This window comes from Salminus brasiliensis, chromosome 24, assembly GCF_030463535.1.
Source record: "Salminus brasiliensis chromosome 24, fSalBra1.hap2, whole genome shotgun sequence".
NCBI classification, from domain to species: Eukaryota; Metazoa; Chordata; class Actinopteri; order Characiformes; family Bryconidae; genus Salminus; species Salminus brasiliensis.
Window position 1 is genome coordinate 24,679,729 of NC_132901.1, and position 25,766 is coordinate 24,705,494.

At 42.4% G+C, this 25,766-nt stretch overlaps 1 protein-coding gene across 1 annotated transcript in view; it reads right to left on the bottom strand.

Moving 5' to 3' along the window:
- LOC140546682 (uncharacterized) overlaps positions 1–25,766 on the bottom strand; it is a 207,428-nt gene that overhangs the window by 7,837 nt on the left and 173,825 nt on the right. Inside the window, exons 43-51 of the mRNA XM_072670065.1 lie at positions 24,846–24,899; positions 22,555–22,599; positions 20,546–20,590; positions 20,358–20,420; positions 17,771–17,806; positions 12,208–12,252; positions 10,010–10,162; positions 971–1,037; positions 529–669 (exon numbers count right to left, since the gene is read on the bottom strand). Of these exons, the coding sequence (XP_072526166.1) occupies positions 529–669; positions 971–1,037; positions 10,010–10,162; positions 12,208–12,252; positions 17,771–17,806; positions 20,358–20,420; positions 20,546–20,590; positions 22,555–22,599; positions 24,846–24,899 (649 nt within the window). The remainder of the gene's footprint in view (positions 1–528; positions 670–970; positions 1,038–10,009; positions 10,163–12,207; positions 12,253–17,770; positions 17,807–20,357; positions 20,421–20,545; positions 20,591–22,554; positions 22,600–24,845; positions 24,900–25,766) is intronic.

The following is a 25,766-nucleotide window of genomic DNA, read 5'->3' on the forward strand; positions in this document are numbered from 1 at the left end:
TTTACACTGCTCTGATAAATGTAGGTAGTGAGAGTGAAATACCTGCGAATGCTTTACAACACCGCTCCGGCACATTCCGATAAACGCCCTCTGACAAATGTCCTTCGACCCCAGTGAGAAAACTGTGTTTTAGCTACTACATCTCCTGCTCTCTGCCCGAGGTACTCAAGCACAGCCAAGCGCTGAAGATTGGATCACTTCTTCTTCTTCTTCTTCTTCTTTCCGCGGTCGGACACTTTAGCTAGAACCTTCGTTCTACCTCCAGCAGAGTAGGTCTTGTGTCTACCCGACGTAATACAGAAACACTCAACTCAACACAACTCTCAAGCTCTCTCCCACACATGTACAAAAGCAGCTTTCCTTGGCAAGGAAATCACAGAAAACTGGAAATCCAAAAGGGGCCCAACACCCACCCTTGTGGAACGCCAGGGCAGTAGATATGATCTCAGCCTTTCTAAAGCTGAGTCCAGTGCCAGGGAAGGCAACAGCTTCACATACAGCTTCAGTCTGATAGTCTTTGGCTCCTACCTTGAGGGCCTGGAGGTCCTGGCTCTCCAGGGGGACCTGGGGAGCCATCGTTACCAGGCGGTCCTGGGGGACCCTGCCGACCATGTGCGGCCAGTATAGCTGCTGGTGTCTTCTGCAGCATGGCGTAACTTGACAGCCTCTCTGTGAAAGATGAATGAGTGACGTTAGCAAGTGACACTAAGGATTCCACAATATTCCTAATAAATGTAGAAAGCTGTACTGGTATTAAAATAAGTGTAGGAGTCATACACACTTTTTATTTTTTTCTAATATCATTTAAAGCCCTGAGGGCCTGACTTAATTTTCTATTAAACTAATGTTGACAAATCTCTCACTGAGCGCCCTACACACACACATGCTGAGAAAGAGCAATGAAAGTCAAAACTAATCAGCCACCAGAGGAAACAGCCCTAGAAGGACGTCTCGGTGGCGGCAGATGTACCTTCAAAGATGCGTAATACTTCATTTCGGATGAACATTTTAATTTCCTCCACGGTGGCGGGATCGCTCTGCAGACAAAACAACACCGGGTACACAAACATCAGTGCAACATGTGCTAGAGATTAAGAAAAAGCAATTATGAAATGGTGATAATGCATGTTTTATTCATACTGGGGAATGGCAGTGCCTTCAGAGATAAAGGAGTGAATGGCATGTAACAGCATTGTAATCAGCCGTTTGAATGCCATCTCGCATAGCATGCTGATCATCTGTAGGAACACGCATTTGGAGGAAAATTGGGCTTATAAACAAAACAAGGCTAAAAAAAAATGCAGAAGAAAACCCCAGAGAAAAACAACCCCCTCTGCTGTATGAAGGCTACGTGCACACGCTGCATTATTATTATTACTTAATAGTGTAATAATATCCACAAATGTAATACGTGGTCAAAATGTAATGCAATCTGATAACGTAATAATGTGAGCTGATATTGTAATAAAGGGTCTTGAACGTTAATGTAATAGAATTTTACCAACAATGTAATACTTATTTAGATTATTGGGTTTTATTACATTTTTTGAGCTTTTTGATTTTCTGTAATACTTTATGCCATCATTGCATTTTATTATAATTATTTAGCTTCATTATTTAAAATATTTAATTACAGTTTTTTTTATATTTGTAGGTTAATTATATATATTATTGTATTAGAGTATTGGGTTTTTATTATATTTTATATTAATTATTTATAATATTTTATTACAATATTAGGTTTTATAATATTTTTATATTAATTATTTCTAAAATTGTATTACAGCATTAGGTTTTATAACATTTATATATTCATTATTGATGATACTATATTACAGTACTGGGTTTTATTATATTTTCAGGTTAATTATTTAATATATTTTATGACCATATTTGGTTTGGTATATTTCATATTAATTCTTTATAATATTTTATTACAGAACTGGGTTTTATCATATTTTCAGGTTCATTATTTATAATATTTTATAACAATATTGGGTTTTATAATATGTTTATATTAATTATTTATAATATTTTATTACAGTATTAGGTTTTATAGTATTTTATATTTATTATTGATATTATTATATTACAGTATTTGGTTTCTATATGTTCAGGTTAATTATTTATAATACTTTATGACAGTATTTGGTCTACTATATTTGTATATTCATTATTAATATTAATATTAATATTATATTACAGTATTATTATTATTAATAATAATATTTTCAGGTTCATTATCTATAATATTTTATGACAGTAGAATTTGTTTTATTAAATGTTCAGGGAGATTTTATTATGTTATATTATTGGGTTTGATTTCATTTTCAACTTGATTAATCCACTCCAGAACTGAACACACCAATAGTCTAGCAAAAAGTAGTTAAAGAGGCTCTAAAAGGTAAAACTTTGTTTATCTTGGTAAAGCTGAATAATGATAGTTCAGTATACAGAAGAGTCGAACCCTGAACCTCAAGCCCTCAGACACTTTCTACCTTTCTACCCTCTCCATCGTCCACTACCTCGAACACCAACTGACCTCCCTCAGCTGAACCAAACTGGAGCTAAACTCACATCCGAAAGTTAAGCACTGCCGATTGTTTTACTGGCGAGACTCGAGAAGGACAATCCAAGGGAAAGCGAGTGGGGCAAGGCTAAAAGCTAACCGGCTACAATCTCTTCAGCTTGTTAACAGCACATTGCGCAGAGAGGACACAACCAGAGGACAGCAGCTGTCCGGTAAGACTCAGGAATAATTACAGTGTTTTTATTACAGCGTTAAAAATATGCTGTAATATGGGAGTGCTGTGAGCACTGGTGCGGTAAACCAGCCAATCAGAGCAGAGCAGTATAATAACCCTTATGCTTCATCCTGAGGCAAAATAACAGGGTGGTAAATAGGCTTGTTAAAGGACATCCTGGCTCTTTTAATTTTGGTCTTTTTAAAACTCTGATTTCTTGATTAATCATTGAAATAATGAATGAAATAAATGACTTGATTCGTTTCTTGATTAGTGATATTATCCATATCAGCCCTAGCAGCCCTAGCAGCATTCTACAGTTACTGCTGAGGTGTAAAGTACAGTAAACTTGCCTGTGGCTATGAAGGGCTGCATGTTTGTGACTGACTTACCTTCCTAACAAACTACCCATCCCTGCTAATAGTTCTCCATGAACGTGAACATGGAGGTGGTTGACGGCTTTCTGAGGAGTAGCAAGCGCCACTACGCACCCCCTACTGCAACACACACACACACACACACAGTCCTCCCTCCTGCGCGACCCTGCTGCAAGCCTGCTTGATTGGAAGTGGGAGGTGTTTGACAGATACAGCGCAGCAGGAGACTTACGGAGGCTTCAGAGCTGCGGTCTGCGGCTAACAAACAACACAAAAACCCAGCTCGCTCTTTAAACCAGAGAGAGAGAGACGGCAGTCTCCAGTAATTACACACCATCCCTCTGAGGTAACGGCTGTGTGAAGTGTGTGTTCTGTCGAGATACCAATTATTTCTTCTGGAAAGTTCATGGGTATGCTGCACATGGCCCAACAGAAGCAGCGGGGGAGCCTCTCGTACTTAGCTGAGGGACAGGGATCTGTACAGAGTGATGTCACACTGAAACCAGCCGAGCTGTCGACCTATAGCTGGACTTGTGAGCAGCAGCATCACGCTTCAGGTTCTGCAGAACTGCTCCACCTAGTACAACTGCTACTACTACTGCTCTTACTAGTTGTACTGCTACTACTACTACTACTAGAGCAGTAGTACTGCTCTTATTACCACTACTAACAGGGTTGTGGGTTCGATTCCCGGGCTCGGCAAGCTGCCACTGTTGGGCCCTTGAGCAAGGCCCTTTACCCTCTCTGCTCCCCGGGCGCTGGAGTTGGCTGCCCACCGCTCTGGGTGTGTGTCTGTACTCACTGCCCCTAACACATGTGTGTGTGTGTGAGTGTGTGTTCACTACCAGATGGGTTAAATGCGGAGGACACATTTCGCTGTACAGTGACAAATACGTGCACCTTTACCTTTACCTTTACCTTTACTCCTTCTACCTCTAGCACTACTACTGATTCTACTACTACTACTATTACTCCTACTACTATTACTACTACAGCTTCTATTACTACTGTTATTACTCTTACCTGCTCTTACTACTACTAACTCTAGAACTACTGCTGATACTCAGAGGAGGAGTAAAGTAGTAGTAGCAGTAGTAGTAAGAGCAGTAGTAGGAGGAGTAAAGTAGTAGTAGCAGTAGTAGTAAGAGCAGTAGGAGGAGGAGTACAGTAGTAGTAGCAGTAGTAGTAAGAGCAGTAGGAGGAGGAGTACAGTAGTAGTAGCAGTAGTAGTAAGAGCAGTATTAGGAGGAGTACAGTAGTAGTAGCAGTAGTAGTAAGAGCAGTATTAGGAGGAGTAAAGCAGTAGTAGCAGTAGTAGTAAGAGCAGTATTAGGAGGAGTAAAGTAGTAGTAGCAGTAGTAGTAGGAGCAGTATTAGGAGGAGTACAGTAGTAGTAGCAGTAGTAGTAAGAGCAGTATTAGGAGTACAGTAGTAGTAGCAGTAGTAGTAAGAGCAGTAGTAGGAAGAGTAAAGCAGTAGTAGCAGCAGTAGTAAGAGCAGTAGTAGGAGGAGTAAAGTTGTAGTAGCAGTAGTAGTAAGAGCAGTAGTAGGAGGAGTAAAGTTGTAGTAGCAGTAGTAGTAAGAGCAGTGTTAGGATGAGTAAAGCAGTAGTAGCAGTAGTAGTAAGAGCAGTATTAGGAGGAGTAAAGTAGTAGTAGCAGTAGTAGTAAGAGCAGTAGGAGGAGGAGTAAAGTAGTAGTAGCAGTAGTAGTAAGAGCAGTAGTAGGAGGAGTAAAGCAGTAGTGGCAGTAGTAGTAAGAGCAGTAGGAGGAGGAGTAAAGTAGTAGTAGCAGTAGTAGTAAGAGCAATATTAGGAGGAGTAAAGTAGTAGTAGCAGTAGTAGTAAGAGCAGTAGGAGGAGGAGTAAAGTTGTAGTAGCAGTAGTAGTAAGAGCAGTGTTAGGATGAGTAAAGCAGTAGTAGCAGTAGTAGTAAGAGCAGTATTAGGAGGAGTAAAGTAGTAGTAGCAGTAGTAGTAAGAGCAGTAGGAGGAGGAGTAAAGTAGTAGTAGCAGTAGTAGTAAGAGCAGTGTTAGGATGAGTAAAGCAGTAGTAGCAGTAGTAGTAAGAGCAGTATTAGGAGGAGTAAAGTAGTAGTAGCAGTAGTAGTAAGAGCAGTAGTAGGAGGAGTAAAGTTGTAGTAGCAGTAGTAGTAAGAGCAGTGTTAGGATGAGTAAAGCAGTAGTAGCAGTAGTAGTAAGAGCAGTATTAGGAGGAGTAAAGTAGTAGTAGCAGTAGTAGTAAGAGCAGTAGTAGGAGGAGTAAAGTAGTAGTAGCAGTAGTAGTAAGAGCAGTATTAGGAGGAGTAAAGCAGTAGTAGCAGTAGTAGTAAAAGCAGAAGTAGGAGGAGTAAAGTTGTAGTAGCAGTAGTAGTAAGAGCAGTAGTAGGAGGAGTAAAGTTGTAGTAGCAGTAGTAGTAAGAGCAGTGTTAGGATGAGTAAAGCAGTAGTAGCAGTAGTAGTAAGAGCAGTATTAGGAGGAGTAAAGTAGTAGTAGCAGTAGTAGTAAGAGCAGTAGTAGGAGGAGTACAGTAGTAGTAGCAGTAGTAGTAAGAGCAGTAGGAGGAGGAGTACAGTAGTAGTAGCAGTAGTAGCAGTAGTAGTAAGAGCAGTAGTAGGAGGAGTACAGTAGTAGTAGCAGTAGTAGTAAGAGCAGTAGGAGGAGGAGTACAGTAGTAGTAGCAGTAGTAGTAAGAGCAGTAGGAGGAGGAGTACAGTAGTAGTAGCAGTAGTAGTAAGAGCAGTAGGAGGAGGAGTAAAGCAGTAGTAGCAGTAGTAGTAAGAGCTGTAGGAAGAGGAGTACAGTAGTAGTAGCAGTAGTAGTAAGAGCAGTAGGAGGAGGAGTACAGTAGTAGTAGCAGTAGTAGTAAGAGCAGTAGGAGGAGGAGTACAGTAGTAGTAGCAGTAGTAGTAAGAGCAGTAGGAGGAGGAGTAAAGTAGTAGCAGTAGTAGTAAGAGCAGTATTAGGAGGAGTAAAGTAGTAGTAGCAGTAGTAGTAAGAGCAGTATTAGGAGGAGTAAAGTAGTAGTAGCAGTAGTAGTAAGAGCAGTATTAGGAGGAGTACAGTAGTAGTAGCAGTAGTAGTAAGAGCAGTAGTAGGAGGAGTAAAGTTGTAGTAGCAGTAGTAGTAAGAGCAGTAGGAGGAGTACAGTAGTAGTAGCAGTAGTAGTAAGAGCAGTAGTAGGAGGAGTAAAGTAGTAGTAGTAGTAGTAGTAATAAGAGCAGTTGTAGGAGGAGAAAAATAGTAGTAGTAGTAATAGTAAGAGCAGTATTAGGAGGAGTAAAGTAGTAGTAGTAGTAAGAGCAGTATTAGGAGGAGTACAGTAGTAGTAGCAGTAGTAGTAAGAGCAGTATTAGGAGGAGTAAAGTAGTAGTAGTAATAGTAAGAGCAGTAGTAGGAGGAGTAAAGTAGTAGTAGCAGTAGTAGTAAGAGCAGTAGTAGGAGGAGTAAAGTAGTAGTAGCAGTAGTAGTAAGAGCAGTAGGAGGAGGAGTACAGTAGTAGTAGCAGTAGTAGTAAGAGCAGTAGGAGGAGGAGTAAAGCAGTAGTAGCAGTAGTAGTAAGAGCTGTAGGAAGAGGAGTACAGTAGTAGTAGCAGTAGTAGTAAGAGCAGTAGGAGGAGGAGTACAGTAGTAGTAGCAGTAGTAGTAAGAGCAGTAGGAGGAGGAGTACAGTAGTAGTAGCAGTAGTAGTAAGAGCAGTATTAGGAGGAGTAAAGTAGTAGTAGCAGTAGTAGTAAGAGCAGTATTAGGAGGAGTAAAGTAGTAGTAGCAGTAGTAGTAAGAGCAGTATTAGGAGGAGTACAGTAGTAGTAGCAGTAGTAGTAAGAGCAGTAGTAGGAGGAGTAAAGTTGTAGTAGCAGTAGTAGTAAGAGCAGTAGGAGGAGTACAGTAGTAGTAGCAGTAGTAGTAAGAGCAGTAGTAGGAGGAGTAAAGTAGTAGTAGTAGTAGTAGTAATAAGAGCAGTAGTAGGAGGAGAAAAATAGTAGTAGTAGTAATAGTAAGAGCAGTATTAGGAGGAGTAAAGTAGTAGTAGTAGTAAGAGCAGTATTAGGAGGAGTACAGTAGTAGTAGCAGTAGTAGTAAGAGCAGTATTAGGAGGAGTATAGTAGTAGTAATAGTAAGAGCAGTAGTAGGAGGAGTAAAGTAGTAGTAGCAGTAGTAGTAAGAGCAGTAGTAGGAGGAGTAAAGTAGTAGTAGTAGTAATAGTAAGAGCAGTATTAGGAGGAGTAAAGTAGTAGTAGCAATAGTAAGAGCAGTATTAGGAGGAGTACAGTAGTAGTAGTAGTAATAGTAAGAGCAGTTTTAGGAGGAGTAAAGTAGTAGTAGTAATAGTAAGAGCAGTATTAGGAGGAGTAAAGTAGTAGTAGTAGTAATAGTAAGAGCAGTTTTAGGAGGAGTAAAGCAGTAGTAGTAGTAAGAGCAGTTTTAGGAGTACAGTAGTAGTAGCAGTAGTAGTAAGAGCAGTATTAGGAGGAGTACAGTAGTAGTAGCAGTAGTAGTAAGAGCAGTAGTAGGAGGAGTACAGTAGTAGTAGTAGTAATAATAAGAGCAGTGGGAGGAGGAATAAGGTAGTAGCAGCAATAGGAGTAAAGTAGTAGTAGTAGTAAGAGCAGTATTAGGATGAGTAAAGTAGTAGCAGCAGGAGGAAGAGTAAAGTAGTAGTAGTTGCAGTAAAAGCAGGAGGAGAAGGAGTAAAAATAGTCATAGTAGTAGTAAAAGAAGGCAGAGTTAAAAAAATAGAAGTAGTAAGCAGTATGAGGAGAAGGAGTTATACTACTACTACTACTAATACTACTGTAACTCCTCCACCTCCTACTGCTGACTATTGCAACTACTACACTTCATAAATTACTCATCCTCCTAAATCTTACTACTAATCTACTCCTCCTCTAATCCTCTTACTCCTTCTACCACATTTCATATTGAAACTGATCACCACATATTCTTTTTCATCTCAACCCTGACCTGACTGCACTGACTCAACACTGACCAGGTTCCTACGTCCACTCGCCAATCAAAAGCCAGGTTTTAGTGAGGTATTACTGTAATAATGGATTGTAATGGACTGCAAATAGTGTAGTAGTGGGCTGTCTCAGTCTAGCAGACCATTGACTTCCATTTACATTGATGGCATTCAGCTGACACACTTATCCAAAGTGACTTACAAGGGTACTCGTATTACAGAAGTGGGCCAATGTAGAGTTAGGAGTCTTGCCCAAGGACTCTTACTGGTGTAGCACAGCATAGCCACCCAGACCTGGAATCGAACCCCAGTCTCCCACATGGTGTAGCATCGCTCATTGGCAGGTAATAATGTTATCAACCATGTCGTACCACTGCATAACTTAACCCTGCACTAATAATGTGATGTATTCCCAATGACTAGAACCAAGAGATCTGATCGGCTTCAGACTTCAGGATATTAATGACCCTTATTTTCCTTCCCCACTTACTTTAAGCCCCCTCGGACGTCCAGCTTTTTCTTTTTTACCTCCAACCTTGACCTTCCTGCTCCTGCAATTTTCACACTAGAACATCAACCTTTGTGTGGGCTCCTTTCTGGCATGCTCCTCCTCCAGGGATTCACTTCACAGACCAACTAGGTACTAAACTCAATATACACCTCAAGGTTGAATTGACTCAGACACGAGATGGGAGTACTTCAGTCTATTATTCTTCATTAGAAACCTAATGTAATTCGTACAGTATCTTCATCTGAGGTGAGGGGCCATTGCCAGACGTGTCAGCATTGGTTTGCACAGGCTCCTCAACTTCAATCAGTCCAATTCAGACGAGTTAGCATGCTTTATATTACATTACCCATCCACACACAGCTTACAGCACCTCCTTGGTAGCACACAGTCATGCAAATACACGATATGTCCAAATATTTATGGACACGCCTTATAATGAATGCATTCAGCTACTTTAGGTTGCACATTGCTGTGCACACACACACAGCTAGTCTAAGGTACTGTACAGGGGCAGTGGTGGCTCAGCGGTGAGAGCTCCGGGCTATTGATGACAGGGTTGTGGGTTCAATACCCACTTTAGGGCCCTTGAGCAAGTCCCTTCACTCTCTCTGGAGTTGGCTGCCCAATGCTCTGTGTGTGTGTGTGTGTGTGTTCACTACCACAGATGGGTCAAATGCAGAGGACACATTTCGCTGTACATAGTACAGTGACAAATACGTGCACCTACTCTTTTCAGTGAGTACTGCCAATAGAATAGGACTCTCTGGAGCCGATAAACCATGGTACCATGCTGCCTAATGTCAGGCGTGGGCTAGTAGAGGGGTATAAAGCCCCCCAGCATTGAGCTGTGGAGCAGTGGAAGAACTGTGTTCTCTGACCTGGAATCCTGACCTTACTAATGCTGCTCTTGTAGTTGAATGCAATCAAAACCTCACAGCAATGCTCCTCTAAAATCTAGTGGAAAGCCTTCTTCCCTGGACAGTAGAGACAGTTACTCCAACAAAAGCAGGATCAGCTCTGTTTATTACCTTTGATTTCAGAAGAAACAATAAATGAGCAGGCGTCCAAATACTTTTGTCTATATAGTGTAGGAGTTACAACTGTTTTGTTGTAATAAGCTCCGCCTCAGAACAACTGATGGTGATTGGCTGCAACACTGCTTATACATATTAACTCGTTTTTCATCATTTCAGGTCCAGGCTTAATTTTTAAATTATTTTTTACAGTAAATTTTACCGTAATTTGCAAAGTTTAAAAGCCATGGGCTAAAATCCTCAACCCTACACTATTACACCACCATTAAGCCAATCAAAGTCAATAATTTTAACAAAGAAACATGAAATCTAGCTGATTCTGCACCACAATGTTATTATAGTGATGATCATAAAACCTCTTAATCAGAGATACTGTACATACCAGTGGGTTACCAGAGTTAGGTGATCCCAAAGGACCTGGAGGACCAGGTTCTCCTTTCTCTCCAGGTGCACCTTGTAGTCCGGAGGTCCCTCTTTCTCCAGGCCGCCCCCTCTCTCCCTGAAACCCTCGCTCTCCAGGGATTCCAGGATCACCCTGAAACAGCACACCTTCAGCTCAATGCAAATCCTGCAAGGCACAAACATCAGCACTACCTAGACAGCTATTGTGCGCTGTTGTTTGATTGATTGCCGTGCTTCAGTGGCACACACGTGGGCTTTTTCGGAAAATCACTGCAGCTATTGTGTAGCAGCATGACTCCTCGAGGATTTGTAGCCTGTTCTATGGCGACACATTCAATTACCGTTTGCTCTATTACTGGTATTCTGAGACTCGGAATAGAAGGCAATGGTGGGACATGAGCTGGAACGCTGAAAGAGGGAGGCGAGTATAATGTGGGCTTATGCAAGTGTTTTTAAAGACTGCGAAGAACGTAATAACAAGTGCGTTGTCTTCGAGTCAGGGCTAAAAATATTGATGCCCCTTTTCTTTCGGAAACTGAACCCAGACATCTGCTGCAGTTACAAATGCTTATATGCATATAAGCATCAGACACTATTCAGCAGATAGCACTCCTCACAGAACTTCAGAAATGGACTGGACAAAATCACTGGCACCCTCAATCCTCAAGACCCCTTTTAGCTGGGGCGGGACAACAGAGAGTCAACCTCAGAGGCAGAACCAATCAGAATTTGTATTTTAGCTGGGGCGGGACAGTAGAAAGTCAATCTCAAAGGCAGAATCAATCAGAATTTGTATTTTTTCAGGGGGTGGGACAACAAAGAGTCAATCTCAGAGGCAGAACCAATCAGAATCTGTATTTTAGATGGGGGCGGGACAATAGAAAGTCAATCTCAAAGGCAGAACCAATCAGAATCTGTATTTTTAGCTGGGGACGGGGCAACAGAGACTCAATCATAGAGGCAGAACCAATCAGAATTTGTATTTTAGCTGGGGGCAGGACAATAGAGAGTCAATCATAGAGGCAGAATCAATCAGAATTTGTTTTTTTTCAGGGGGTGGGACAACAAAGAGTCAATGTCAGAAGCAGAACCAATCAGAATCTGTATTTTAGCTGGGGGTGGGACAATAGAAAGTCAATCTCAAAGGCAGAACCAATTAAATTCTGTATTTTTAGCTGGGGACGGGGCAACAGAGACTCAATCATAGAGGCAGAACCAATCAGAATTTGTATTTTAGGTGGGGGCAGGACAATAGAGAGTCAATCATAGAGGCAGAATCAATCAGAATTTGTATTTTTTCAGGGGGTGGGACAACAAAGAGTCAATCTCAGAGGCAGAACCAATCAGAATCTGTATTTTAGCTGGGGGCGGGACAATAGAAAGTCAATCTCAAAGGCAGAACCAATCAGAATCTGTATTTTTAGCTGGGGACGGGGCAACAGAGACTCAATCATAGAGGCAGAACCAATCAGAATTTGTATTTTAGCTGGGGGCAGGACAACAGAGAGCCAATCTCAAAGGCAGAATCAATCAGAATCTGTATTTTTTCAGGGGGCAGGACAATAGAGAGTCAATCATAGAGGCAGAACTAATCAGAATCTGTATTTTAGTGGGGGGCGGAACAATAAAAGGCCAATCTCAAAGGCAGAATCAATCAGAATCTGTATTTTTTCAGGGGGCAGGACAATAGAGAGTCAATCATAGAGGCAGAACTAATCAGAATCTGTATTTTAGTGGGGGGCGGAACAATAAAAGGTCAATCTCAAAGGCAGAATCAATCAGAATCTTCATTTCCAGTAGCAAACTTACCACTTCATGCTACTTGTAGGTTTTCCAATAAAACTTTCTGGCCTCTATGACTGTGTGTAATGCGGCCTGTTACCTCAAATGAGTTTGCCACCCGTGACCCCTGAGTGTATATACATTTGCAGGCTTTTGAGCCTTCCTAAAGCCAGCGTATTTCAGTGAAATCAGGCTGCTTTTGTAGCTCAGTTATTCGTACAGAAACCAGAAAACCAGCAAGGAGCATCTGGGTTTCCAGGATACGGACCCATTAAGTGAGAGGAAGCATTACTATGCATAGTAACGGCCACCGTTTCCACCAAACCGGCTTGTGTGCAGAACCAGAACCCTGTGTTGTTTTCAGACAAGCGAGGAGAAAGGAAACCCAGGCCTTACCCGTTCTCCTTTAGAACCTCTGTCCCCGGGCCTGCCCCTGGCTCCCTGCGAGAAGGAAAGAAATATGAAATTACGGTGAGGCGCTGCGTGGAGATATGGAGGGAGGGCTGGTCAATAGCAGAGATGTCCCTTTTCAGAGCACAAGGCAGTGGCACATAATTGGATATTGAGAATGAGGCTGACCCCGAGGCTAAAAACCTTTCTGGCACACCTAGCACTCCGAATCAATTGCTTTTACACGCGGCCGAGACGGTGGCGGTGCGCGAGCACATACACACACATACGAGCAGCACACTGTCTGGCTGATTGTTTCAGAAATCACGCTCTGATGAGTAAAACCGTGTGGCTGATTCAGAGCTGCTCCTTGTCTTTCTTCTCGCAGACCTGTCTCTGTTCTCTGGAGCTTTGGATGCATGGTTCTGGGAACAATATTTCATTGGTACGGATCCTTTATCCTTTATCGGGAGGTTCTCAAATACTGGTTCCTCTCACAATCCATTAACAGAACAATGGCTCTTCAAGACGTATGCAGTGAAATGTGATTTAGGGCTTTAAGACTTTTTGAAGCTACGGACCCTTCATGTGTGTAGAAGTAACTCCAAGGACCCCATAGAGATACTTTCTGAATTTTCCAGTTAGACACTACAGGCATCTCCTGAGATCCTAACAGTGTCCGGACTCACTATTTATTTCTTCTGGAGATTGTTCTCCAAGTTCTCCTTGTTTGTTTGTGGTGCTATGTAGGGTGCTAAACTCAGGGGCACCAGATGTGGTTGAAATTGATGGAATTTTGCCCTATATTTTCCCTGTGGACATATGCTCGGCTATATGCTTGGCAATATGGCCCCTGGGGATCCCCAGTCCCTGGCACACCTTCCATAAAAAACTTTTTTGTAAAAGATATATATGTGTAAAGAACCTCTGACAGGTGTAAAGACGTGGATGTAAGAGTTCTTCACCAATTTAAAGGTTCTTCGAACTCACATGTCTTCTACAAAGATGGTTCTTCCAGGCCGATTTGCCACCAGCAGCCGGAGTCTGAGAGAGCACAATCAGCTGTGCTCTCTTTCCGGGTGGGTAGATTCTTAGTGCTCTCCTTCTATCATGTAATCTATCTATGTAATGTTCCCGACACTGGGAGGGTGAGGACTGACACTTGCCTCTTCCAACAAATGCGAAACCAGCCACTGCCTCGAACTGCTTGAACCAGCCACTGAACCAGCCACCGAACCAGCCACCACTACTAGATGAACTGCTGACCCAGGTACCCAGCTCTGAGGCATCAGCTAGTAGAAGTCCGTGCCGGCCAGCATTATACTCAGGTTATTTGGGGAGTGAGAGACAGCGGCATCTACCCACCCAGAGAGGGAGCAAGGTCGATTGTGCTTTTCCAGGCTCTGGCTGCTGATGGCAAAGCAGCCTGGATGAACCATCTACCTACCCAGAGAGGGAGCAAGGCCGATTGTGGGCTCGGGCTCCGGCTAATGATGGCAGGCAGCATGACCCGGGATTCCACCCAGCTATTGTCTTATCTAAGTCATTAATGATAATTAATTCAATTTATTACATACTATGGTTATTATTTACATTTAATAATGAATTAAGCTAATTTATTATTTATCACACCAATGTTGTAGAGGTCTCAAAAACTCAAAAATAAGTGTCAAATATGATACCCTTGGATTTAAGGAGAGGATCGGTAGTGAAATCCTTTTTTTATGTATTTTTTTTAAATGATGTCTCTCTCCCCAGAGTCAGCACAGCACACTCTGTCTAGAGAGGAACACCTGTTGCCGACACTAGAAGAGTGCAGCAGTCCAAAAACATCTCTCTCTCTCCCTTTTTCTCTCCCTTTCACATCAAAACTTCTTCCACCTCCTCGGGGAGCATCTTCTGCATCAAATTTCTCCTGCCTCATTACAGCAGCCATGCAAAAAAACACTACTGGGGCCTGCTGCGGCTTCCGAAAGTGGGCTGGCTGTTTTATGAAAGTGTGTTCTTCTCTCCAGCGCCTGTTTTCATCCGTCCAGCCTCATCTTCTCCCTCTTTTCTCTCTCCCTCTCTTTCTCTGTATTCCCCAGCTCCTGATGGGGAAGGCTTAAACCCATCACTGTGACCGCCGAATTGTGCTTCCCTTCGGCCCTTCTATGGAAGCGGAGCCAGGGGACAGAGAGAGAGAGAGTGAGAGAATGGAGCCGATGGATGGATCTCTCATCTGCTAGATGGCACTGTTGCACTGCCGAAAGCAAGGGAGAGATGGAGGGACGAGGGTGGAGGAGGGCGAACGAGGGCCGGTTGGGAGGGTGAAAAGAGAAAAGAGAGAGAAAAATCTTGATGAGAACGCCTGAACCCCGCAAGCGCCGTGAGTCGTGCCATTTGAGAGGAGGATGACGTGGATAGATATGAAAATAATGCCAAGTCGCCCCTACAGTCGAGCTTCTTCTAATAACCGCAACACCTATAGAACCTGCCTGACTCACATTCCACATGTTCTGTCCAGAGTTTATCTAATTAAGATTTGCAGGTTTGTAAACACAGTGGCTTAAAGTATAAAGCCACAACGGCAGTTTCTCACACTGTAGTGCAGCAAGAGCAAAGCTGATCGCATCCGTTCATCCATTCACACTGTATTAAAGCTGCCACTATTGATTATACTGAGAGCAACGGAGTCATCTACTGATCTACTGAGTAACTGCGGCTTTATAAAAGGTCAGACAATAGAAATAGGACTGAGCTTTGCCTTCCAAAAATTCTGAAACATGCGGACAGACAGACAGACAGATAGACAGCTAGACAGACAGACAAACAGACAGACAGATATGCAGACAGACAGAAATATATGCAGACAGATAAATAGACAGCTAGACAGACAGACAGACAGACAAATATGCAGACAGACAGACGGACAGAAATATATGCAGACAGATAGATAGACAGATAGACAGACAAACAGACAGACAGATATGCAGACAAATATGCAGACAGACAGACGGACAGAAATATATGCAGACAGATAGATAGACAGATAGACAGACAAACAGACAGACAGATATGCAGACAAATATGCAGACAGACAGACGGACAGAAATATATGCAGACAGATAGATAGATAGAAAGACAAACAGACATATTTATGCAGATATAGATAGATAGATAGATAGATAGATAGACAGACAGACAAATATGCAGACAGATAGACAGACATCTAGACAGACAGACTTATATGCAGATAGACAGACAGACAGATATGCAGACAAATATGCAGACAGACAGATAACTAGACAGACAGACCGACATATATGCAGACAGATAGATAGACATATAGATGATATATAGATTGACAGATAGACAGACAGACAGACAGACAGACAGATAGATAGATAGATAGATAGATAGATAGATAGACAGACAGACAGACAGACAGACAGACAGATAGACAGAAGTTCAGCTAAACTGAACTGGAACTAAACTCACATCAGAAAGTAAAGCACTGCTAATTTTTTCCAGTGAGACTTAAGAAAGCCAAACTGGGGGAAGCAAATGGGGGCAAGGCTAAAAGCTAACCTTCTACGATCTCTTCAGCTTGCTAACAGCACATCGCGCTGAGAGGACACAATGAGAGGACAGCAACACTGTCTGGTAAGACTCGGCATACTACAGTATTTTTATTAACTATGCTGTTATATGGGGGTTCTGTGAGCCAGCACCGGTACTGTAAAATAACAGGTCAAATAACAGGGTGGTATATCTAAGCATTTTTACCCCAACTGAAGTTACATACTTTATTCATACAATCAATGAACAACTGATATACCTGATCAATGCAATTTCTATGGCACCTTTAGTATATCCAAATATCTGTGTGAAAGTGTGCAGCATGTTAGCATTAGATTTGTCACTGAGCTTTAGGGCAGCTCCTAAAAGGCAGCATCTCAGAACATCACATTTTAGTTATCAGAGTGGGTTTAAACTTCCTGTTTTGCATAGGAACATTTAATTAGTGATAAAATGCATTATTCATTAAATATTGCCCTCTGTGGCTAACATTCCCTCCCCTTCTGAGAGCATTAGCAGCATGATTAGGGGGAGAACTTATCATTAAAAGCTGTATAAGGCTAATATCTGTTATGCTTTCATGTGCGTCAGAAAGGAGGAGAGCGGATCGAGAGTGGGAGCGCATGAGCGAGGGTGCTATCTGCACAGAAAAACACCCCAAAATACCCCAAAGAAAAATTTCATTATAAAAATTGGGCTGTGTTAGATCCCTGTGATTCTAGCCTCAATTTCTGAGCGGTAATACTACAGTCCATTAACTGAGTGACACAGCACATCAGCCGACTTGCATCAGCCTACCGCTTCAGAGTGAAGTTGCTTCTTTCCTGATAAGTAGCAATATGCTAGCACAGATACAGGCCGAGAGGGTAGATTGTGGACCACCACTCACCGTTATCAATTCAGTATTAAAATTAGCGCTCATAATTACAACTATGTCACTACTGACACTGTAGTTTTTGATTTTTTGATTTCCCCCAATTTCCTCCCAATTTCGTCATTAGTTATGGCCCCCTATTAAGCAATGCTACCAGTGGTGAGAAGGGGAAAGCTAGCATGAACCAGCCATTGCTTCTTCTCTACCTTACATCACTGGAAAGCTGAACATGCTTAGAGGAGTATACCAATTTCCAGTTCTGCTACGTCAACTAACAGAAAAGGGGAGGAGGGGGAGAGGGAGGACCATCCCACCCACCCAGAGAAAGCTAGTGAAGCCAGTAATGCTCTCCAGAACTCCTGGCCATGGATGGCTGGGGCATCACTAGAGATTGTGGAGAATCAGTGCCAACACTTACATGGCTGTGGTGCTCGGGAAGCCTGTGACACACTTCACATACGAAATCCATTTCATTTACTGGATTGGGAGGCATAGTGGATAACACCACCTCCCTAAATAGAAGATCAATGGTTTGATTAGCTGCTCAGGTAGGAATGCAAGTGCTCTTACTCTTATTCACTGCATTTACCTCATCTTTACATGAACCTTTACATGCAATTATTATTATTATTATTATTATTATTATTATTATTATAGGTATGCCACAGTAGTGTGTCCATAAGGAACCATTTGTAATAGAGATGTGTGAGTGTGAAGAACCTTTTAATTGGTAAAGAACCTCAGAAACTCGTACATCGCCCACTCTTACATCAAGAGTAGGTTCTTTAAGCCTTTCTTACTTCCTTCATTTGGGGCTCCGAACCCTGAATCTGGGCATCGTTGTTGATGAATTTACCGTACAAACAGAATATATAAAAACAAGCCTCTCATTTTGGCCACAGACACGAAGCTTTTCAGAATCTTAGCTTTATCTTTTTTAAAAAACTCCAAAATGCAAATTTCACTCACAGTTGAGAACTCAATTAGCTTGTTTCTACTCTAAAACATCTGTTAAATAAACATTCAGCTTCTTAAGGCCTTCTGGGAAACATCTCATTTACACCACAGCATTATTATCTGGGCAGATGTAAAAAGGTTTATGAGTTTTGAGCAGCCAGGTGCTCAAATTCTTACCTCATATCCAGGAATTCCATCTTTACCAGGTCTTCCCTACACAAAACCAAAAAAACAGCAATCAGTCTTCACAGCCCATCATTATCTGTAACATACTTATGTAATTAGTACAAGCGTATGGATGCCAGTTAGCATTATGTAAATGAAATGCTAAATGGTACCTTTACACATTAGCGCTTCTGGGCAGACTCTCATAGCTGCCTTTACCATATAGATAAACCCTCCCTGCTGAAATCAGCAGCCTGGCCAGCTCAAGCTGGTGAAGCTGGCTGACCAGTTTAGCTCTTAACCAACCCAGGGTATGTTTTTCAAACCCAGGTCTGAATTTTATGGTTTAGCTAGTCTGCCAGTTTACACACTGTAACAAAGGTTGGTTGACCAGTATGACCAAGCTGGTTGTCCAGGATGACCAAGCTGGTTTACCAGTATGACCAAGCTGGTCATCCAGCATTACAGGCATGACCAAGCTGGTTATCCAGCATGGCCAAGGTGGCTGTCCAGCATGACAGGCATGATCAAGCTGGTTGTCCAACATGACCAAGCTGGTTTACCAGTATGAACAAGCTGGTTGTACAGGATGACCAAGCTGGTTGTCCAGGATGACCAAGCTGGTTTACCAGTATGACCAAGCTGGTCGTCCAGCATTACAAACATGACAAAACTGGTTATCCAGCATGGCCAAGATGGCTGTCCAGCATGACAGGCATGACCAAGCTGGGTTACCAGTATGACCAAGGTGGCTGTCCAGCATGGCCAAGGTGGCTGTTCAGCATGACAGGCATGACCAAGCTGTTCATCCAGCATGACCAGTATAACCACGCAGGTTGTCCATTATGAACTGTATGACCAGCATGACCAAGCAAGTCGTCCAGCATGACCAAGGTGTCCGTCCATCCAACCAAGGTGGCTGACAAGTATGACCAAGGTGGTTGACCATCCATGACCACACTGATCCGCCAACATGATCAGCCTGACGAAACTGGTCAATCAGCTCGGTCAAGTTGATCATTCTGCTAGACTGATTGACCGAAATGTACAAGCTGCTCCACCAGTATGCCCAACTTGACCAAACTAGTCAAATAGCTTTACCAAACTAACCCACCAGTTTGACCAGCTTGACAGTCATCTTCGTCAGGTTGGTTATGTTGACAGACCTACTAGTTCATCAAACATATGCTATAAAGGTCGACCAGCTTAACCAGCTTGCTTACCAGTATATGATAATGCGTTTGCCTGGATGACCAGCTTTTTTAACCACCTTCACCTTCCGATGCTGGTCCTGAGCTGGATTATTCAGCAGGGCAGGCAGCTGCAGGGAGCAGCGCATTACTGCAGCCGCTAAGCTAAGCAGTTAACGGCCTTACACCCCTCCCCACCAAGCCCAGTACAAACTCAGGTTCGATATCTGCTGCCCCTGCAAGTAGTTCATTTGGAAAAGCGTACACTTGCAGTCGACTTTTCCATAAAGTAGTCAATCTTAATTGCTGTTTCAATAAACTGATAGCCGAATAGCCCCATATGGCCTGTGTAGTCAAGCTCTGGTGAGGGAGGGGTGGCAGATTTATGCCTGCATGTTAGTGTGAGCGACAAGGGCAATGTTTCAAGCTGGTTAGCATTTTGTTAGGAGGTTGCTGGAGAGTTTACAATACTTCCCTTTGTGTAGACAAAGATATGTGGACACGAACTAATTACTGAAACCAAACCTGCTGCTAACAATCATATAGACATACAATCTTCATCGGCGAGCACTGGTAGAAAGTAGAATGGATCATACTGAGGAGCTCAGTGACCTCAAACATGGCCTTTGCCACAAGTTGGTATAGCACAGAAAAGTTTGGTAGAGGAGGGATAATGGTCTGGGGCTGATTTTCAGTGTTTAGGCTCCACCCCTTGACCCCAGTGAGGGACAATGTAAGGCTGCAGCACATATACATGACTTAGTAGCAACCGTTTTTAGGAAAGCCTCCTTCCTGTTCCCCATCCACAAAGCCAGCCCCATAAAGACATGGTTTGATGAGCTTGGTGTGAAGAACCTTTAGTGGCCACTGAACACTCCACTGACCACCTCTCAAATGGGATGGTCTGATCAGACCTTCTGGTCCAACATCAGTGCCTGACTAAACATCTTGTTTAAAGCCTTCCCAGAAGTAGGAGGCCCATAGTCTTTGAATTGGATGATGTTAGATGTGCCTGTGTCCACATACTTTTTGTAAAATAGTGTTACTAATGTGATGTAACATGCTGGGTTACAAAGATGGTCTGAAGTCTTCAACAAGTCTGGTTGATGGAGGGTCACCACCATGCTCATAACCAACACTGCAGCTGATCCTCCAGCAAAGACATGATTTATAATAATGTGGCTCTAGGCTTCAGGTGCTACTCCATCCCACACTTCAGCTTTTGCAGTTTCTAATTCAACATGTCCGAAACCCACAGTCATGAGTGGAGTGTGTGAGAGAAGAGAGCACCAGAGGTGTCTCGGTTCCACAACTTTGGGGTGAGAACCACTGCTACAGAGTGCACGGGTTCAGGGAGATCAGAGGGCGCAGTACGGCAGTATGGAACAGAACAGGGTGTGAATCCTTACAGGTGCACCGGGTGGTCCCTCGGGTCCGGGGAAGCCTGTCTCTCCCAAAGGCCCTCGCTCGCCCTGAGAGAAATGGGAGGAGAAGAAGAAAGAAGCTGAGCATGACATCACACCCTCCCCTCCCAAGTGTTCTTGGGAAAGCTGCAATGTGATTGACAGTTGCTAAGGAGTGACAAAGTAAATCTCACCGGATCTCCAGGGGTTCCTGGCTCACCACGGGCACCAGGTTTGCCCTGCAAGTGACAAGCGAGAGAGAGAGAGACATTCACTAATCAGAAAGGTTCAAAGCTAGTGTTGGGTGGAGGGTAAAAGGTCAACAACAAAAATCACAGGTCAAGTAATGAAGTACAAATACTTTGTTACTTTACTTAAGAAAAATGTTGGTTTACCGAGTAATGATTTATTTTTCAGAGAAAAAGAGGCTTTGTACTTCTACTCCTTAAAATTTCACCCAATTATCTGAACTTTCTACTCCTTACATTTTAAAAACAGCCTCATTATTCCTATTTCACTTCCCTTTGTTTTCATTCCTTAAAAAACCCTCTCCAGATAAATCCTCCATCTGGAAAGTGTGAGTCTGATCGTGATTGGATGAGAAGTATAAACATACACCATTCTGACTCCCTATTGGTTTGCTGTCAGAAATCCATCACACCTGCACCCGTCCCGTCACTCTCCAGCAGCTCACAGCAGACTGTGTCTGTAGTCTAGTATGAAGACTGTGTCCGTGGCAGAGACTCGAGAGAGCTGCAGTGAAACGTCCCGACTGAGCCCCACATTTACATTCCAATAAAGCTTATTGATCACACGCCTCTGAAGTCTGACTTTCTGCAGCTTTACAAAACTTCTAGACAACGACTCCTCATATTTTCCTCCATGAAGCTCATGTTGATGCTCAGTAGAGCACAGAGACGCTCCTTTAATAGAGCTGATATTACTGAAATGCTTCATTTTCAATGGGCAGATCTGCAGCTGAAACAGGAGCCTAGTGCAGCCCAACATTTTTAACATCAACATTTTAATAGATCATTCTCCTCATTATGACTTTTAGAGAAATGGGTTTTTGGGGAGGGGGGGGGGGTAGTGCACTATAGACCCCTGCGGCGCGGCCTAAGCTTTCGGCCTTTGTTTTCCTTCCATTCCTTTTACTTTTCTACTTGAAGTCGTTCTGAAACCAGTACTTTTACACTTTTACTGGAGTAAAAAGCTTCAGTTGATGCTTCAGCTTAAAGTCTTTTTTTAAACCCTAGTATCTCCACTCACTTCTACCTGAGGAATGAATGTCAATGACACCTTTGACCATGAATGAGAAAGAAAACAGCCAATCTATTAAAATAAATAAAAAATATATAACGCTAACCGGTGACTCTGTAGTTCCATTTACTGATAGCCACATTAGCATGAAATCAAGCTACTTTTTCAACCACTTAAACCCTAGGTCAATTTATTTGGTTGACCTGAAGTGAAAACGTTTGTATAGACATTTAACTTAACAGACAGAGTCCCACAGGGTTCTATTTTAGGGCCTAGGAAACTTAAATGATGTAAATTATGGCAGAATTCAAGTGTAGACTCACATACAGAGTTTTTCTTTTTTTAAACTGATTTCCATTTATTATGTTATAACTGAAGTACCCAAACACTCTGTAAAAGTGGATCAGTAAGTTTTGAGACTGAACTGATGTTAAATCCTGCTTTTGCAGCTAAAACATTGCTTTTGTTGCTTAAATTAAAGTCTAAGCTAATTTTTTTGAGGTTTTTATGTTAAAATGATACTTTTTAGAGAGTAATTAAAATAGAACACTAAATTTTTACCACATAATACATACATTTATGTACGTCACTAATTTCATTAATAGCAAAACCATGGCCTAATTCAATGAACTTCAAATCCATGCCTGAGCTTTAATAGCATTTAAATATGAATAAAACACTGAACTGTTAAACTTAGTTTGTTAGCCATATTTTTTTCTTCATTGCAGTCACAAAAGTCACAAATGCAGTCAATTGATAATGCCAATAATGAAAGTAGCTCAAATATAAATGTATTTCAACATGTATTTCACATATGTATGTGTATGGTAATCAATTATGTAATGTATATCATTATATTTTTTAAATGATAATAATAATTAGTAGTAATTCTCAGCTTCTAAGGGTTAAATTACACACTTTTAAATGAAGTACAAATACTTACAACAGGGCCTGGTATTCCAGGTGGCCCAGGCATACCCGGATCTCCCTAAAAACACACAATCAACACATTAGTGACTGAAGGGTTAATAGTTGTAGGACATTGGCCTTAAAATGATAACACCAGCTTCTGTTCACTGTTAGTGCCATTAAAGCCACATTAAGTAGCATTTTTCCTGTGTAGCGCTGCGTAACCCGAGTCATATTAGTGTAAAATCCTGTAGTATTACTCCACCGCTTCAGCCCACATGCTTCTCTCCCTTTAGATCAAGCTTCTGGAGCTCTCAGCTTGTCCAGAAATGTGCAGGGGCGCTGCCTGGGATGATTCTGCCATAATCCTCAACTAGCACATTTCTCAAGACCCGTCAGTCTCAGGCCCTTAGAACTTTTGCCCACCATAAGGCGGCCTTCTGAATGTGTACAACTGTCCATAAACGGGGGGCTTAAAACAAGATTTGCATTTACAGCAGTTGAGTAAAAGTGAACAGTTGGGGGAGCCCATGAGCAAAAAAATCCAATTATTGCATAAGGCTGCTTTAAATGTTGTTTATTTAAAAGATCCATTTTTACTTAAAAGTTCTTTAGGAGCTGCTGCAACACGGCTCCTTCACAGCTGAGGCAATACTACAGAAAAGAGTCTGGATTCAATAAATAGAGCTTCTGAACAGACTGTGAGGCGAGGAAAAACAGCCTATTCACTGTTAGGACTTTCTGAATCAGTTCTGGTTGACAAGCCACCCAAACAGATTCTTATACACACACATGTCTGTCTGTGTATGTTTGCGTGTGTGTGTGAGTGTGTGCAAAGGCAGACGAACATTTAGAGGAAGTGCCCCCCTTAACCACCCCAAAACCCCCTAAGTGCATCTCGCTTCCTTTATGAATTAATGAGGCTCTCTTAACTTTTGGGTTCAGTAAAATACACAGCTGAAGATGTGGAGTCCTTCACGGTTTGGAGTGTGTGTTTGTTTTTATGCATCTTTTGGTTGCAAGATGTCCTGGATTTGTAGGATAACTAGGAAAAGGAAGGCTAGCGTAGCTTATCAATAAACAGGCCCTGACTTTAAAAGTGCTTTTTTATCTATGTAATTTTACTATTTCTAAAACTACTAGAAACTCTGAATTATTATTATTATTATTTTTTTTTATCCGATTTTTCACCCATTTTCTTTCCAATTTCTACCACCAATTACCCAACCCCTTACATACTCTCTCCCCATCTAGTGCGCAGTCAAGCCTCTTATTTTTCGAACTGCTGCTGGTGCAACATCACCGGACAACCAACGCGCCTGGAGGGAAGCGCTAGCCTACCCAGCTCCATTGCACCAACCCGCAGACGCCAGTGACGGCCAGCACTGCAGTGAAACGATGTGGGGAGAGAGCGCCATCTACCCACCCTGGAGAGAGCAAGGTCAATTGTGCTCTCTCAGGGCCTCGGCTGCCGATGGCTATCAGCATGACCGGGATTCATAGTGACAGCGCCATTCGGGGTCCGCTGGACCATTTGTAGTTACAGTATCTTTCAGTATCTGGAAACCTGGAACTTACGAAGTCAAGAGGTGGTCCTCCTTCTTCATTATTCCATCTAATTTGTGCTATGTACCAGTTCCACTGACAGCAAAGCAGCTCCGGAGCATGATACTACCACCACCATGCTTAACAGTTGGTAGAAGACACCACCATAATCTCAAACAACACAATCCCAGCATTCCCCTTCGCATTTCCATCCCATTCCCTCTCCAGAGGCAGTGCAGGGGAAGTGTTTGACGCTGCTACACTGAGGCCTCTACACTCACAGTCACGAAGGGCAGACAGCGTCACACTCCAGCGCTCCACCTCAGGTTTTCGGCACACACTCCCGAGGGTTAATCACCTAGCCGGAGCTGACACTGACACTCCCTCTCTACCACTCTCTCTCCTCACTTACTCTCTCTCTCTTTTCTCCACCCGGGCTGTCTTTGACACGTTCTATCCTTCTCTGTCACAAACCCACATACACACACACTCACACACACACACTCACTCACACACACTCACTCACACACACTCACTCACACACTCTGTCGAGTCTCACAAGACATTCAATTCAACTCAAGTTAAGTGTCCTTCGTTGCCCCGGTTGCGTCCCAAACAGAAGCAGAACAGATCACCACAGTGAGAACATCTGTATAAACACCTCGTTCTCCCGCAGATGTGCATCATTTGGTTGTCATGCACTATAATTGAGGGTCCCAGGTAGCCGTGGTCAGTCAGGCAAGCCAAACGTCTGCGCCTAGGCATTTTTTCTGAACTTACCTTAGCTCCTGGCAGTCCTTCAAGTCCTGGCAGACCCATTGGACCCGGTTCCCCCTGGAAGAAGAACAGCAAGATTTATCTGGACTGATGAGGGAGTGTTTGTGTGCTTTTGTACACTTATTGGATCAATATGTAGCATTGTTGCAGGCACAAAAGCAGAGGAAAACAGGGGCAGCCTAGAACAGCAGGACCAGTAAAGTGCTTCTCACTTTCTAAAGCTTAAAGTTTAATGTGTTTCATTTATAAACTTAAAGGCCACAGTCACTTCTTGGGTGTGTGGGTGCTGAAAGTTGCTGAAGTCCGGTTTATATTTAGGGCTAAGCTTAGAAAACGACATATAGGTGGTTCCACATGAGGAGTGTCAGAACACAAACCATCACAATCTTCAAAACAGTGAATACAGTTCATAGAATTCAATACAGGCATGGGCCCTAAACAAGCTGAGGGTTCACTGAACCAGTGAAGACCACATTCAGCCTCACTGGTTCAGCTGTGTGTGTTTAGCATTACCAAGACAAGCCCGAGACGATCAACCAACATTTACTGAACATTATGTTTGATCATTAATATTAGTCCAATTCTTATGAAACTCACTTAATGTAAACGGCTTCTGGTATTTTCCAATTCTGTATAATATTTAAAAAGCCCTTTCAAGAACATTTGGCAATACAGCTCTAGAAAAATGGTAATTTCTCTGATTTTACAGTTTATAGGCAGTGTGTTTAGGGGAATGAACATTTGCGTTGTATTTCATAAACCATGGACACACATTTCCCCTAAATTCCAAATAAAAATATTAATACTTAGAGCATTTATTTCTTTGCAAAAAATGACAACTGCTCAAAAACATATGCTCAAAAAATAAGAAATTATCATAATAATTATAATGTAAATAAGTTATTATTCAGATTTAAACAACAC